The 14,111-nt window shown below is 45.0% G+C and overlaps 1 protein-coding gene and 1 long non-coding RNA gene across 3 annotated transcripts; one reads left to right on the plus strand and one right to left on the minus strand.

Moving 5' to 3' along the window:
* Window positions 1-1,856: 1,856 nt before the first annotated feature.
* Window positions 1,857-6,540, minus strand: LOC113139725 (NAD-dependent protein deacylase sirtuin-5, mitochondrial). Of its 2 annotated transcripts, none has more exons than XM_026323174.1 (9): window positions 6,400-6,540; window positions 4,973-5,088; window positions 4,714-4,847; window positions 4,324-4,549; window positions 3,980-4,067; window positions 3,128-3,181; window positions 2,908-3,031; window positions 2,610-2,725; window positions 1,857-2,522 (listed from the first exon to the last, which is right to left on the minus strand). In XM_026323174.1, exons 2-9 carry the CDS (start codon window positions 5,073-5,075, stop codon window positions 2,450-2,452), a joined length of 918 nt encoding a protein of 305 aa, XP_026178959.1. In that variant the 5' UTR covers window positions 5,076-5,088; window positions 6,400-6,540; the 3' UTR covers window positions 1,857-2,449. The 2 variants fall into 2 exon arrangements, with proteins under 2 accessions (XP_026178959.1, XP_026178960.1); XM_026323175.2 differs by lacking the exon at window positions 6,400-6,540 and adding an exon at window positions 5,590-6,387.
* LOC113139727 (uncharacterized) lies at window positions 5,894-11,696 on the plus strand. The gene is made up of 3 exons (XR_003296573.1): window positions 5,894-5,919; window positions 7,845-7,919; window positions 11,619-11,696. It is a non-coding gene; the product is annotated as an uncharacterized LOC113139727 (long non-coding RNA).
* The last annotated feature ends 2,415 nt before the right edge of the window (window positions 11,697-14,111 follow it).

Here is a 14,111-nt window from a genome sequence, read left to right on the forward strand (position 1 = left end):
GAGCTTTGGAGCTGTGATAGTTTCATGGACTTTGGTCGTGGTCAGGCTGGTGTTTTCCTCCTGTTTTCTGTCCTTTGGCTGTAGCACTGCTGTATATTTACCTGTGTGGTCTCAAATTGGCTTAACGTGGTTGAGTACACTTGCCTTCTACGTCTGCTGCTGGTCGAGGGCGTTGTGTTTACGCGATAAAGAACTTGTATTTTCAGGCACATTACACTGTGACCAACATTTTCCCTTTCCTTGCTTTGCTTTTCTCTTCCACCTTATTTTTGTCCCTCTCACAGCCTCTGTCTCTCTGACAGGCCTAGCTGGGCAGTACCACTCAGATTGGTGTGAAATCGCCGCCTAACAGGCGGGAAATTGGCTCTGTTATTTTTGGAGCAGAGTCATGGGGGACCGTCGGACCATCATCCTCTCTCTAATGAGCAGGTGATGGAGGCGTAGCTCGGGAGGGAGGGATGGCATCTCCTGCACCGCACACAGGGCAGATGTAGAGATGAGAGCAGAGATGAGAGCAGAGAGGGAGCAGGGGAAGGCGGCGAGAGATTGAATGAGGAGATGTGATAAGATTTCTTTTAGCTAATATGAATATCCTCATCAGATCAGCCAAATATTAATAACTCTCGACACCGTCCACCCCTGCAAATGACTGTTAGCAGGGCTGGACTTGGCCTGTGCACACTGTGTGTTTATGCTGAGATGATGGATGTCGGGGGGGTTGGCTGAATGTGGCTAAGCAGGGAAATGTCAGGCACCATCCTGTCTTTGGCCAGAGCAGAACATCACCTATAATAGAAAATCTCTTCATTATGCACTGTAAAACTGAACGTTACTATAATAACTGTGTCATACAAGACATGGTGCAGAAATTAAAGGAGCAGTTTACAGGTCTGCCTTAGCAGAGTAATTCATCTCTGTATTTATTCCTCCTGGTCACATTGAACAACGGAGGACAAAAATATGGAGAAGTCCAGTGTAAGATAACTCAGCAATCTGACTTCCCCTGAGGGAAATCAAGTTACCTGAAGGGATGACAACACAAATGAGAAATACTGCACTAATTTAACTTGGCAAGTTCAGATAGGTGCAGACTCATGTTCCCTCTGACCTCTGAGATTCACTGTTGTTCCTTTAAGGCTTGGTTGGGTCAAGTTTGCATTAACTCAGTTTATCAGTACTTCAGTTTCAACAGCTGGCTCTTTGTATTGGTGGATACTTGTGACAATGAAAATACCAATGTATAGTCCTATCTGTTTAATTCCTTGTGTCTTATCCTATAAAATACTTATAACTGTGTTTTTTCACAGTAGCAGAGATCTTTGAAGCTCTTCCTGGAAGTAGATCCAGATCCAGATCCCACCGTGTGGAGCTCTGTGATGGGTAAGTTATTTTTTTGTCATAACAACAATCTTCTTATAACATATATAAAAAAGAACTAAATAGCAGTACAATGAGTCTCCTCTTCTGCACTCTTTCAATTCACATATCTACAGTGTGTAATTTCATAACTGTGTTTCAGACTTTGTCCAACTAACTCGCTAATTAAGCCAAATGCTCACATGCCCACTGTCTCTATGCATCAGACTATGCATCAACAGTGTGACTGCAAATACAGTGCTGGACCTGGTTGGTGCACAGTGTGTGTTTATGCAGAGATTAAGGGGATTGGGGGAGTACGACAAAGCAGGAGGTGTCGAGTACAGTCTGCACAGAACATCACCTGTAACACAACAGTAAATACACACTGTGCTACCATCACTGCAGTAACACACTCTTTATTTCTGGTTCAGACCTTTGCATCATTTGCAACTTCTGCAGGATTTTCCCACCACACACACACACACACACACACACTCTTGAGTTTATAACTTTAGATTTTTATTCCCCTGGACACGTCAGTAAGCAGATCAGCTCATGTCCAAACCGTAATGTTACATTCATACAACACACCCTGCAGGTGGATACACGTGGAAAATCTTTCCTCTGGACGGCTGAGATAATGCACCATCACTGGTTTCCCTGGTTTAGCTGGAGCTGACTCGTGGCCACAGGAAGGCATCGACAGTGAACTGACACAAATGCACCACATATCCCAGGCAGAGCCCACAGACCCTTCCCTGAGTCTTATTCCTCCTCACCAGCAGCTAAACACTGCCCCCTACTGTCAGACAATCAATATTCATTCAAAGCAAAAGCGGTGATGCAGCTGGTCGTCCTGTGGTGGGACTTTATCAATAGTCGATGCTTTTTCCTGAAGGGATAAATACTAAAAGCACTACTACTGGAAATCTACAAGCTAACGCATCAACATGGAACTGCCCAAAGTGTCTTTGTTATTTTTTATAAAACCTGTGTCCGCGTCAGTCTCATTCAACCCATTATTCATGATCTGTGGTCCGGCACCATGTACCAAGTCCTCCGGTTGTTCCTCGCACAATCTGACCCGCTTTCAGTTCTGTTCGGTCTCATGGCGTTTCAGTGCGGAGGGTAACGTGGTCCCACAGGGGCCAGGGAAGTGGAACCTGAAACACAGAATGAAACGTTGCCTGTGCTGCGAATGTGACAGAAACATCTTAATGTGTGAATGTGTCATAGCAAATGAAAACTACTTGAAGCGCATGGTGGCCGGTGTGTTTTCCATGTTGAATTCGGCCACAGGGACACCTCGGGCTGCCACCTGAGGAGCAAACATGGCTGCTGGATACACGACCGACGATGTGCCCACCTGCAGAGGATGAAGAATTATTTAATTATTAGTTATTTATTTTATAGAATTATTTATGTAAAGATAAAGACAACTGATAAGAAAAACAAAATATCAAGAGAGAAAGTTCCTTTATATGGACAGTGTTCACAATCCCTTAATTTGGTTGTGGTCCACACACACACACACACACACACACATACCACAAGGCAGAGGTCACAGCAGTCCAACACTTTCTCTGAGTGGGTGAGGATGTCAGAGTCCAGAGTTTCTCCAAACCAAACCACAGCTGGTCTCAGGAGACCGTGACAGCCTGTCTGCTCACACCTGAAACACACACACACACACACACACACACAGTGTCAGAACATATAACCTCATTTGAAAAGAGCAGGGCACTAATGACAGCATGAGTGTTTCTACCTGGGCAGTTGCTGAACAGGGATCTGGGCGTCTTGTGTGTCTGGGTCTGGCGCTCTGAGGGAACAATCCAAAAACGGAGGTTAAGTATCACTAAAAAGGGCAGTTCCACCCAAATTCATGCTACATTACCAAACAGTGTTAAAAGAAGAGCAGCAGGATGTTCATTACAAGAACATTCCCAGTTTAACAGCTGTCTTTAAATCATTTAATATATATTTCTGCCACAATAAGAAACTAAAATATGCTGTTAAAAACATCATAATTAAGCCACTTCAAACATAAATACTGATGATCAGCCTGAAAAGTAACATTCACAGTGACACTTCTAAATACCTCGTCAGTGAGTCTGTTCATTAATGCACTTTTTTGAGATATTTTTCTTGTCTTCTGAATGTTCGGCACCAGATATTTGCAGAAACTCACTGTATTCTTCCTACTGTGGTGATCAGACAGGTAGATACACTGACTATGACTGGAGAGCAGTGGCGTTTAATAAAAACAATAGGAATTTAATGAGGAGTTACTGACACATGTAAACATGACGGTTCTGATGTTAATTTGGAAATTCAGCTTATGACTTCTTTCTTTTATTCTTGCAGCTGAGGTTTAATAGTGGAACATGTGTCTCGAATCAAAAACATCCATTTTAAATGTCAGATAACTGATAAATGGGCTGTTCAAGTGACATTTTATTTGAGTCACTGTTTTCGCTGTGATATTTAGCTCCCGGCATCTGACAGGCTGAGACATTTGGAGTTCAAATGGAGATGAATGGAAGTTTCATGTGAGAATTTTTTATACTGTTGAAGAAAACGTTTGAATTCACCAAACAACACCAGATGATGCGTTTACCCTTTGCCCTCCAGAGCGGCACAAATGGGGCTCTTGTAATTTGCTGCTTCATGGCCACAGCTCATACAGCGCGTTTTAAACAGGCTACCTGCATTTACAAAGAAGGACACAAGAGAAACCGAATATCATCAGACTGTTTTACCGACGGATTATTCTCAGGTAAATCAAAGACAAGAAGCTAATTCTCAAGATGGAGAAGCTGTAAACAGAGAACCTTTGGCATTGTTGCTTGACAAATCAGCCAGATTGTTGATTCTTAGCTGACCACAGTGAAACTCAAGAGCAGATTCCTGTTTTTATTCAGTCCATGTTGGCATTTCTGTCTTCACAGTTTTTTAGCTCACCATGGAGTTCCAGGATGTTTTTGGATCCGGCGCGGCGATGGAGATCGTCGATGTTCTGAGTGATGACCGTGACCTTGCGACCCTGTTTGCGGAGCCGCTCCTCACACTCGGCGATGGCCAGGTGAGCTGGGTTGGGATTCTTTGTGAGCATGACCTCACGGCGGTAGTGATAAAACTCCCAGACACGAGAGGGATTCCTGGAGAAGGCCTCTGGGGTAGCCAGTTCCTAACAGAGTGGGAAATACCAAAGCTTCCATCAGAAGTAACGCCAACAAAGCTCCTTTTAAATGCAGGAACTCCAAGTTCAGGAGACAGCGAGTAAACTGACTAATCCAAGGAAACAAAAATATGCTGCATTCAGTTTGGTCACCTGGTTAGAGGTTCAGGTACCTGTGCTTGCCATTTTCTCCAGAAGCCTCCTGGTCCTCTGAACGTGGGGACTCCACTCTCAGCACTCACCCCTGCTCCGGTGATGATGGCGATATTCTTGGCTTTGGAGAAAATCTCCCTGAATGCAGCCAGGTCTGGACATGAAATCACCCACATACATAAAATAACAACAATAAAAGCTCAAACGCTCAAAACATGGGTCAGATTCTGATCAATTCTTATTCAGGACGATTTGAAGCATAAAAGCAAAAGATTCTACCCGAACTGGGTCTGGCCATGTCTCGGAAGCCCAGGGGTTTTCTCAGATGAGCATACAGGTGTGAGTTTACTGTGGCTCTGCAGGTGAACTGTCGGACAATCATCGGGTTTTGGCCACTGCAAAATAAATATAAAGACATTACTCAGAAGATAAGCACCTGATTTCCAACTCAGTCTGGGCCTTCTGGTTTTACACTTGAGAGATTGCACACAAATCTGTCTTCTTCAAAGAATCTCAAACTTTGAGACGTTTTAGAAAAACGTCTCAAAGTATAAAATTAAAGTTTAAAATTAATTTAAAATTAAATTGCGGACGCTTTTCAAATAATAATGTAATGAATAGTTGTATTTTAACCAACCACACACCACCAACTTTTGTGCAGAAGCTCTCAAAGTTTTTGTTCGTCAGCTGTTCTGATTCCACTCACAACCTTCGTAACCAAAAAGTCCAGATGAGTAGAAACTTGTTATTTGGCAGGATAAAAACTTAATGCTTGAAAACACAACAGTCTGAACCGGTTCTGTGTCAGTGTTGTTCATACTGGCACTAGAAATGAGACTGTCTCTGTGTTTACAAGGAGAGAGAGGATGAAGTGACTGAAGTAAACAGAACAAAACCTGATTAAAACACATTTTGGACCCTTTAACACAGGTGGTTCCTGTAGAGGCTGCCCCAGATTTAATGCGGATCCAGGCTCAGTCTTTGGTTTCTAATCCCAGACTGACTCTTCCTCTTCAGGCTGGAGGACCCTGGGCCTGTTTTTGTGCTGCAGCATGGATTTCGGCCCTGATGGAGTCACTTCCGGCTGCCATCATTGATTGGACGAACAAGAAAGTAGTTGCAACTTGGGAAACGCAGAAAAATGTGTGTTTTCGTGCAGACCCCTGAACATGTTTGACAGGGGACTCTTTGAAATGGAGTCTCTTTGAAATGGCTTCAAAACTGAGGTGAGTGTCGTCAAACGACGTCACCAGGAGTCTGTATTAGTTTTACCAAGCAGCTGCTAAAAGGTAAAAGGTGATTTGAGGAAACCACGTGGAGCTTCACTGATGTTTACTCCAGGAAGGTCACGACACAGAGCTAACGTTAGCCTGCTCGTTAGCTTGTTTTCTACTTTAAACATCAGCAAAGGGTTTATGTTCGATTCCCTTGGTGAAATAATAGCGTCACGGTGGTTTTCTGCGCACACCGGGCTAAATGTGGACCGACCTCTGGCGCAGGTACCACAGCCTGGCGTTAGCTCCCGGTTGGGTATGCTAACGCTAAGCTAACGAGCTAATGCTAGCGCCGCTATCCAGAGAAACAGCGGCGTCTCCGGCGTCACGTTCCGGTGTGAAGGCTGCGGGTCGAGCCCGCGGTTCTTCCCCTCCAGGCGTGAGCCGGGTCCCCTGTCGGACCTGCGGGTTGTTAATGCTAATGCTAACTACCTGTCAGACCGAACCAGCAGGACGATCAGCTGCAGGGAGGATCCAGGCACTGTGCTCCTGCAGGAGCTGGGCGGGTTGGGCTCTGAGGACAGGAGCCTATCCGGAGGCACAGCGCGGTGAAAAAAACAAACGTCCTACACGTTGGATGGTCAGCAGAGGGAGCGTTTGTTTTGCACTGGTCTTTTCACAGAGTGTCAGTCCTGCAGAAAACACTCCTGCTCACTGTTTGTTTGTGTGTTTAAGTATTTAAGTGGAAGTAGGAGTACCACAGCCACCCTGTGAAAATACTGCACTACAACGACAGGTCCTGCATTCAAATGCTACCTAAGTTAAACTTTTACTGGCAAAATGTACTACTACTACTGAAAGTATGGACATGACGTGGATGAAAATGGAAATTTGAAAAGTAACTCCAGCTGTCTGACAGATGTAGTGGAATAAAAAGAACCACAGTATATTAACCTCTGGGGATGGAACAGAGTAGAAGATGCATAAAATACAGGTGCTGCAGTGAAGTACAAGAACCTTGTATTTGTACTTAAGCACAGTACTTGAGTTACTTTCTACCACTGCTATTTGGTACAAGCCCGCAGGGCAGAGCCACAAAACACAGCTCAACGACGCTGATCAGAACCTCTTCTGATGGAGGCAGAGCAGCATTAGTGATAAGATGTAAATGTAATATCACTGAGCTTGGTCACATGTTAAAGATCCAGTTACTGAAATATTTTCCTCCCAGCACAGAGGTGGTGATACCACTCGTTAAAGTGGTTTGAGTGTGTTTTATTTGCCTAATAAACACACTTCTGAAACATCTGGATCTGAAACATGGTGCAGGTTTGTGTGTTTAGCTTGTTGGTGAGATGAAACTATAGGGTTTTCTGTCACTGCCTCACCCTCTGATGGTGTCTTGTGTTTGGTTCCGTCTTGTCCACTAGAGGCCAGCATTGGATTATCTGAACATAAAGCACAGCACAAGTGTAAACTGTGGTGTTTTAAATAATAATCCTGATGGAGACAGATTGAGAGAGGGGGGGAACTTTATTAATCCTAAATGAATATGTGATATTTCAGTGTTAGAGCAGCCAAGTTTCTCACAAATAAGATTCAAAACAATGTGTTTATGTCTTACCTTTTTTAGCCTGAGAGCTGTAGTTGGTCTATGACGGGGACTAACTTTGTTTTTCTTACAGTATTAAAAAAGTGTCTTGCCAGGACTGTGCCTCTGATTGTTTTTCCCAATGATGTGCTTGACATTTTAGTCCTGTGAGCCTGCAAATTACTGTATAATGGCAGTAGTTGAGTATTTGTGTTATTGCAGGGCTGCAGCTGAGGATTGTAACCTGGTAGTTCACCTGTTTCTGTCTGGTTTAATGATTATTTGGTTTGTAAATTGTGAAATTTCCAAAAATCTAATGTAACATCTTTGTCTTTTGTCTGATCAGCAGGTCAAAACCTAAACATCTTCAGTCTGCAGTGATGAAAGACAATGAAAATCAGAAAATCTGCCTATTTAAGAGGTTAGAACCACAGTTGTTTCTTTTAAAAGTGCTTTTTTAATGATTTATATAGGTTCCAATTAACTTTCTGTAGTTTGACTGATCCATCATTGCTCTACATTCACTTGGTTGTTTTCTATGTTGTGTATTTGTAAAATACTCTTGAACTGTTCAAAATGTATCACAGGTTCCTAGAGCCCAGAAATGTCTGATATTGTTGAATTAAGTCTGAATATTTTACATCTTCAATAACATCATTCAGAGCAGCAGCAGCACGTTTGAAGCTGCAGTCAGAACATGTCGGGGGTTTTTGCTCGGTACAGTTTAGGGGTCAACCAGCAGAACTGCTGCTGAACAGTGCGAGTCGTCGTTCAGTGGCTGAATCATGGCAGCTCTGCATCAGTGGACCTGAGCCGCACAGGAGAGCTGGAATGATGCGATTGTGGTCTGGTGCTTTTCATTGGCCAGACGTACAGCTGGAACTCGAGCAGGTGGAGCTGACTTACAGGAAAAGAGAGGAACAGTAGCTCATCGAGCCTCCCATCTCTCCCCCTCTCATCTCAACCCCCTCCATCGCCATCACAATAGCCCGCCCCCCTCCTGCATCGTCTGCCCGGGCGGGTGCACGACTGGCTGCTGTTGCTGCTACTGCTGCGGCGCCGAATCTCTCTCAGTCCCGCCGGTCTCCAGTGGACGCTGCCCGGCTGGCCGAACATGGCGGCGGCCCCGGAGGAGGAGGTAGACCGCAGACCGATCCGGAGGGTCCGGTCCAAGAGTGACACGCCTTACATCAACGAGGCGAGGATCTCCCTGCACCTGGAGACAGGTAGGCAGCCAGCCGGGGACACGGCGGCTCTGCGCGGCGTGTCTGGGCGTATTAGGAGCCTGCGCCGGGGACTCGGTATTGGGAGAAAAGGCTTCAGGGTTTGGTGACAGTTCCCCGCATCAGCATGACTTTGTGCTTTCATTGTGCACGCCTGATGGTTGCTCGGCTGCACCTCGGTGGATGGTAAGCACGGAGGGACTCGCACTACTATCCATGTGGTTTGCGGGTAGGAACGGGAAAACCGAATTGCCCCTGTAAGATGATTGATTGCTGTTTGTGCAGCCAGACTCCGCCTTGACTGTGGCTGCAGTGAAACGCTGTGTGAACTTGGCTGCTTATTTTAAACGCAGCTGCTGCTGTTGGGTTTGGAGAAGGGTGAGGGATGGATGCTCCGGCATGTGAAAGCATCTGCAACTGTTGGGGCTTGATCCCAGCTTGTCTTACTTATTGTTTCCGTTGTTGCCATGGTCACCACGCCTTGCATCCCTGCATCCCAGCATCTCGATGTGGGGTTTAAAACAGATCTTCACTCGCTTTGTCGCCGTGTTTCTCTTTGAAATAAGCACTTTCTCCTGTGGATGTCGCTCCCACATCCCCGGGAGGAGGCTGCTTTCATAGCGCACCAACGCGGAGCTGTTCACTGCCCGCGGTGCTGGAAATGCCACCGGGCCGACCGGGCGAACACGGACCTGCGCGGAATCGGCATTACCCCCCACTGATCGTCGCTCACGGTACATGTGAGATGCCCCCCCCCCCTTCTTTTTTTTGTTTTAAAAAAAGGCTTGTGCCTGACCCTCCCCCAGAATTTCCCGGTTTGACAAATCCCAGTCACATGGTGTGTTCAGCTTGGTGGTCTGTGCTAGACTCAAGTCCATGTTTCCCATTTCGGACAGATGCCAACTCTAGACAATTCCCCTGCCTGGTTATTGTCCTCTTTTGTCTTTCCTGTCACTGTTGCCTCAGACTAAGGTGAGAAATGTATGTGAACGTCCAGGCTTATATAAATCTTAATGAGATCAGGAATTACTCAGATGCCCCCCTCTCTGCAGAGACCTTCATGACTCATGGTGTTCAGACCCACCTAATCTCCCTCAGCTGCCCTCTCTGTGGCCCTCAGCAGTCTTCCTCTCCATTTTGTTTTCTATTAAACTCAGCATCTCCTCTCAGCTCCCCCTGATATGAGTAGCACTTGTCTTGGAGCTTAGTGGCAGGTTTTCCATCAGGCCTGAGTCTGAAGGAGGAGGGGACTGATCTGTGTCTGCTGCTCCTGGCTATTAGCGGGCAGGCTGCAGCGGCTGGAGTGGCATCATCCAGTACCCAGCAGCCACTGCCAGCTACACCAGGAGAGGGTTTCATCCTTCTCACCTATCTTGACCCATGAAGCCTTGCTGTTTTCTTTCCTGCATTTTCTCTCCCCCCGGAAAAATCACTTTGGTCTAATCTAATTTTTTTTCTTCCTGTCACCACTGAAGCCATCTGCCCACCCACTCCCTCGATCCCCATTTACTTCATGTTTGTGTGTTTAGCTGCTGTTGTTTTGCATAAATCCAGCCCACTCACTTCTTTGATGTGTGTCACCATTCACATGTGACAGATATCCATGCCAGCTTCAGTGTGCACGTGTATTTATGTGCACTTCTTGGTGTTCATATGTGTGTGTGTGTGGGAGTTTGGGCGTGTATGAGCTCTGGCTTTAGTAAACAGGAGTTTACCACCAAGGCTTTTCTGAGCCTGACCCTCTTCAGATGACATGATGTCAGGGCTTATTTCTTCTGTCTGCTGCTGTCAGAGCAAATTATTGAAGTTGTGGTTCTCTAGGCCATTTGTATGGATCAGAGCTATTTTGGGGGATTGATGGCAATTTGAAGTGTGCTGAATCGGATCTGCAGAAGAGATGCTGTTGTTTCAGTTAAGCTCTTGCACCTGGATTTTCTCCTGAAGTTAAATAAGCTTTTTTTTTTTTTCCACGCTATAGGGATTTACATTTGTTATCTGCTTGTTTCAACACTTCATTAGAGCTCCATCCATTATCCACACCATTTATCCTGCAGAGGGTTGGGCAGGGCTGGAGTCAATCCCAGCTGACACTGGGTGAGAGGCAGGGTCTCTCACAGGGCTGACATATAGCTCATTGTTTTTGTATCACAGGCTAATGAGCAAATTTTGAAGAGGTCATGTGTAAAGATGGTAGAAGGACAGAAAACACTTGCTGTAGTAAACAGCTAGTTGTCCTTTTGTTGTGGAGAGAGTTCATTTGTGGATGCTGCTGCTGACCCACATTGATTAAAGCACAGAGACTGAACCAAAACAGCAAATGTGGTGTAAAACCAGAGACTGTTCTGGTCTGAAGAGCTGCACAGTGAGTGATGATTCTCTGTGGGTCTGTTGGTGTAAACTGTCTCTGGCATAATAAAACATACATAATACCGTGGATTTAACATGGACCCAAACGCAAACCATAAGTCAATTTTTATTTCATCCTTTTTTTTTTTTTTTTGCTTTATCAGACCAGAATTTCAAAGCCAGTGTTTCTCACGTCTTAAGTCAGTCCAGATCCCAGTCTGCTCAGCTCTGCTCCGGCAATGTAAATCCAGTTCAGGCCTTCTCACAAAGACCAAGATGTGGACATTACCACACTCTCATTCAAAGACTGAATGAAATCCTGAGACACAGAGGGCTTAGTTGAGAGGAGGTGGAGGAGGATGATGAGGACAGGATGGTAGGATGGAGCCTTTTAAAATCCCAGCACCATTAAATAAACTCTGGCACCGTGAAAAAGAAACTGAGTTGGCTGTCGTCCATAGAATATGGTGGGAACGGTGCACACACAAACTACCCCCAGTCTCTGAGTAATACCACTTTGTCTCTCTCATTTGTTCTGTCTCATGCGTCAGCGACACTGCTAACTGGATGCAGCACAGAGCCAGAACTACCTGAGCAGAATACAGGGCCCAGGGAGGATCTTAACACCTCACTCTTCCTCCGCTGGCACGTAGGTCCATCCAGTCCATCCAAACAGGCCGACCGGAGGGACGGGCTGAGAGGGAAGAGTCTCTGGGCTGGGTACAGTACATGAGCAAAAACAAGCTTCAGAGAAAACACATGATCATATTGTGTGACGGTCTCTACAGGGTTATCGTGATAATGCCAAGTGCTTTTTTTTTGGTGTCAGGACTGGAGGAGAACTGAACCTATTCATTGATAATTAGCTGGAAAAAATTATTGATATTTAATTGATAATTTATGCCCCTTTTTAATATATATTTTTTTAACTTGAATGTATATTTAAAACAAGTGTGCTAAGTTTTATTAACCATTTTACTAATAAAAGGAACTCTTGATTAAGAGTTAATTGTTTAGGTGCTTTCAGGAAAGTTAGTTTGACACTTCAGTCCTGATAATTATCTTGGATTTTTCAGTCTCATTGAACATGTATCCACCTGAGTCACACCTGAGTAGATGCTGATTTATAATCTAATACTAATCCATCATAAGCATTAGAGACAACTGAGAGTAGGTTACTATCTGTAAAGTGCTAGCTTTAACTTCATCAGGTCAGGGGACTCTGCCTTTTGCATGTTGGTCCTCCGAGAGTCTCCCCCATGTTTTTTCGTCCATCCCTGATATTTATTTCCACCACAAAACGCAGCCAGAACCAGTGTCTGTGTGTTTAACAGTGTTTTGGACACACACACACACACACACACACTGTCCTATAGGCTCTGCTGTTCACTTTGTGGTAATGCAGCACATAGTGGGTCCAGGGAGGCGCTGGTGTTTCTGGTTCTGAACAGTGACTGGCAGCGAGACGGAGAAGACTGTGAACTCTGTGTTGCCTTTGAACTTGCAGACTTGCTTTGTCCTTCCTCATCACATCACACATTTTTAGCGCCGCTCCCCCGTTTGCTGCTGTGTGGTTGTCAACACATGTCTAGACAGATGGAGAAAATACAGGAGACTGAAGTGAATAAACTTGCACATGCAGTCATGAGAAAGCCTTGAACAAATAACTCCAGTCTGGGGGTTTGTTTCAGAAAAGCTCAGACACCGTTTTCACTCATACGCTTTAGTCATTTTTTGCTATTGTGCTTCCATCAGAGGGATATTAGAGCTCGTGTCTGATTGTTTTTATACTTTTAGCCATCAGTCATGTTGTTTATTTTACAATATTTCATCTTCAGAAATAATTGAACTCTTGTTTGTGGTGGTGCAAGTTTGAGTTAATATCATGGTAAATGTTTCTGTCCATGGTGCTAAAGTATTGAAGATTGTCAATGTTTTACCGTTTGAGTAACGGTTGCTAAGAACTTCAGGCTGTTTGTGGGCTGTTTTTAAAGATGCTGGTTTTTAGTTGGAGCTGAGTGCTACAGATGTGGAAAGTATTGACAGGAGAACACATTTTGGGTTTTCCATGTGATTTGTGGATGGGAAGTAGAATATACACAGTAGATAAGACCAGCTTTATTCTTTACGGGTGTTTGGAAATCTCTGACCTGTCCTGCTGTGATGCTAACCTTGACAACTTGTGCGTGGTGTATCCACTGGAAGCCAGAGTGGATGAGCGATGGTGTGAAGTTGAGGCGAGTAGTGAATTGGGCAGCGTCACTGCTGTGCAGCTAATTATCTATGAAACACTGCTTGTTTTGCCTTTTCTGTTTACTCTGCTCAGGTTGCTCCCAAATAAAAACAATTAACTCGTGTCACCCAGGAACACCTGCAGCTCTGAGGCTTTCAGACTTGACAAAGTGAGTCCTCAGTGATGCTGCAGCTGTCAGCATCTTAATCAGATGGACACATGACCTGGTTAGAAAATGGAGATAAAAGGAGCAGAGTGAGGGTGGATAATTGGCTGAGGGAGTCAGTTTTAGACAGAAACAGCAGGTCTTTCTTTCTCAGTGGTGGCGTGGTGCTTTAATTTTGCATGCTAAGTCTCTGTCTCAGTTCAGGGCCCAAATTAGCAGCAGCATCATCAAAAGCCGCAGGATGATGAATGTTTCTGTGTGATGGAGACAGGAGCCCAGATGGGATGAGAAGGAAATATGCGGCATAATGGATGGTCAGTAGGGACGGTGGACAAGAGGGAAGGTTCTGTGGTTGTCCAGGAATGAGAGATTAATCATATAGACATTAATGAGTGGCTCAATTAAAGGGTCAGCTCGCCCAGAGGATAAAAACACATCTTAGTACTTGGCAGAATTGGTTTCTAACTATGCAAAATAGTTTGGGTTTGTTTTCTGAGGTGTTGTCTGCTCCTAAAACTTCTGTCACAATCATCTGCTTGACTCGGTGAGTTGAAGATGTCGATGTCTGTCCACAGACCTGTGGGCAGGGTTCATAAGGTCTGCTGGTCTGATAGGTCAGTCCACAGTGGCGTCTGTGGATTCAAC

This window comes from Mastacembelus armatus, chromosome 4, assembly GCF_900324485.2.
Source record: "Mastacembelus armatus chromosome 4, fMasArm1.2, whole genome shotgun sequence".
In the NCBI taxonomy this organism is placed as follows: domain Eukaryota; kingdom Metazoa; phylum Chordata; class Actinopteri; order Synbranchiformes; family Mastacembelidae; genus Mastacembelus; species Mastacembelus armatus.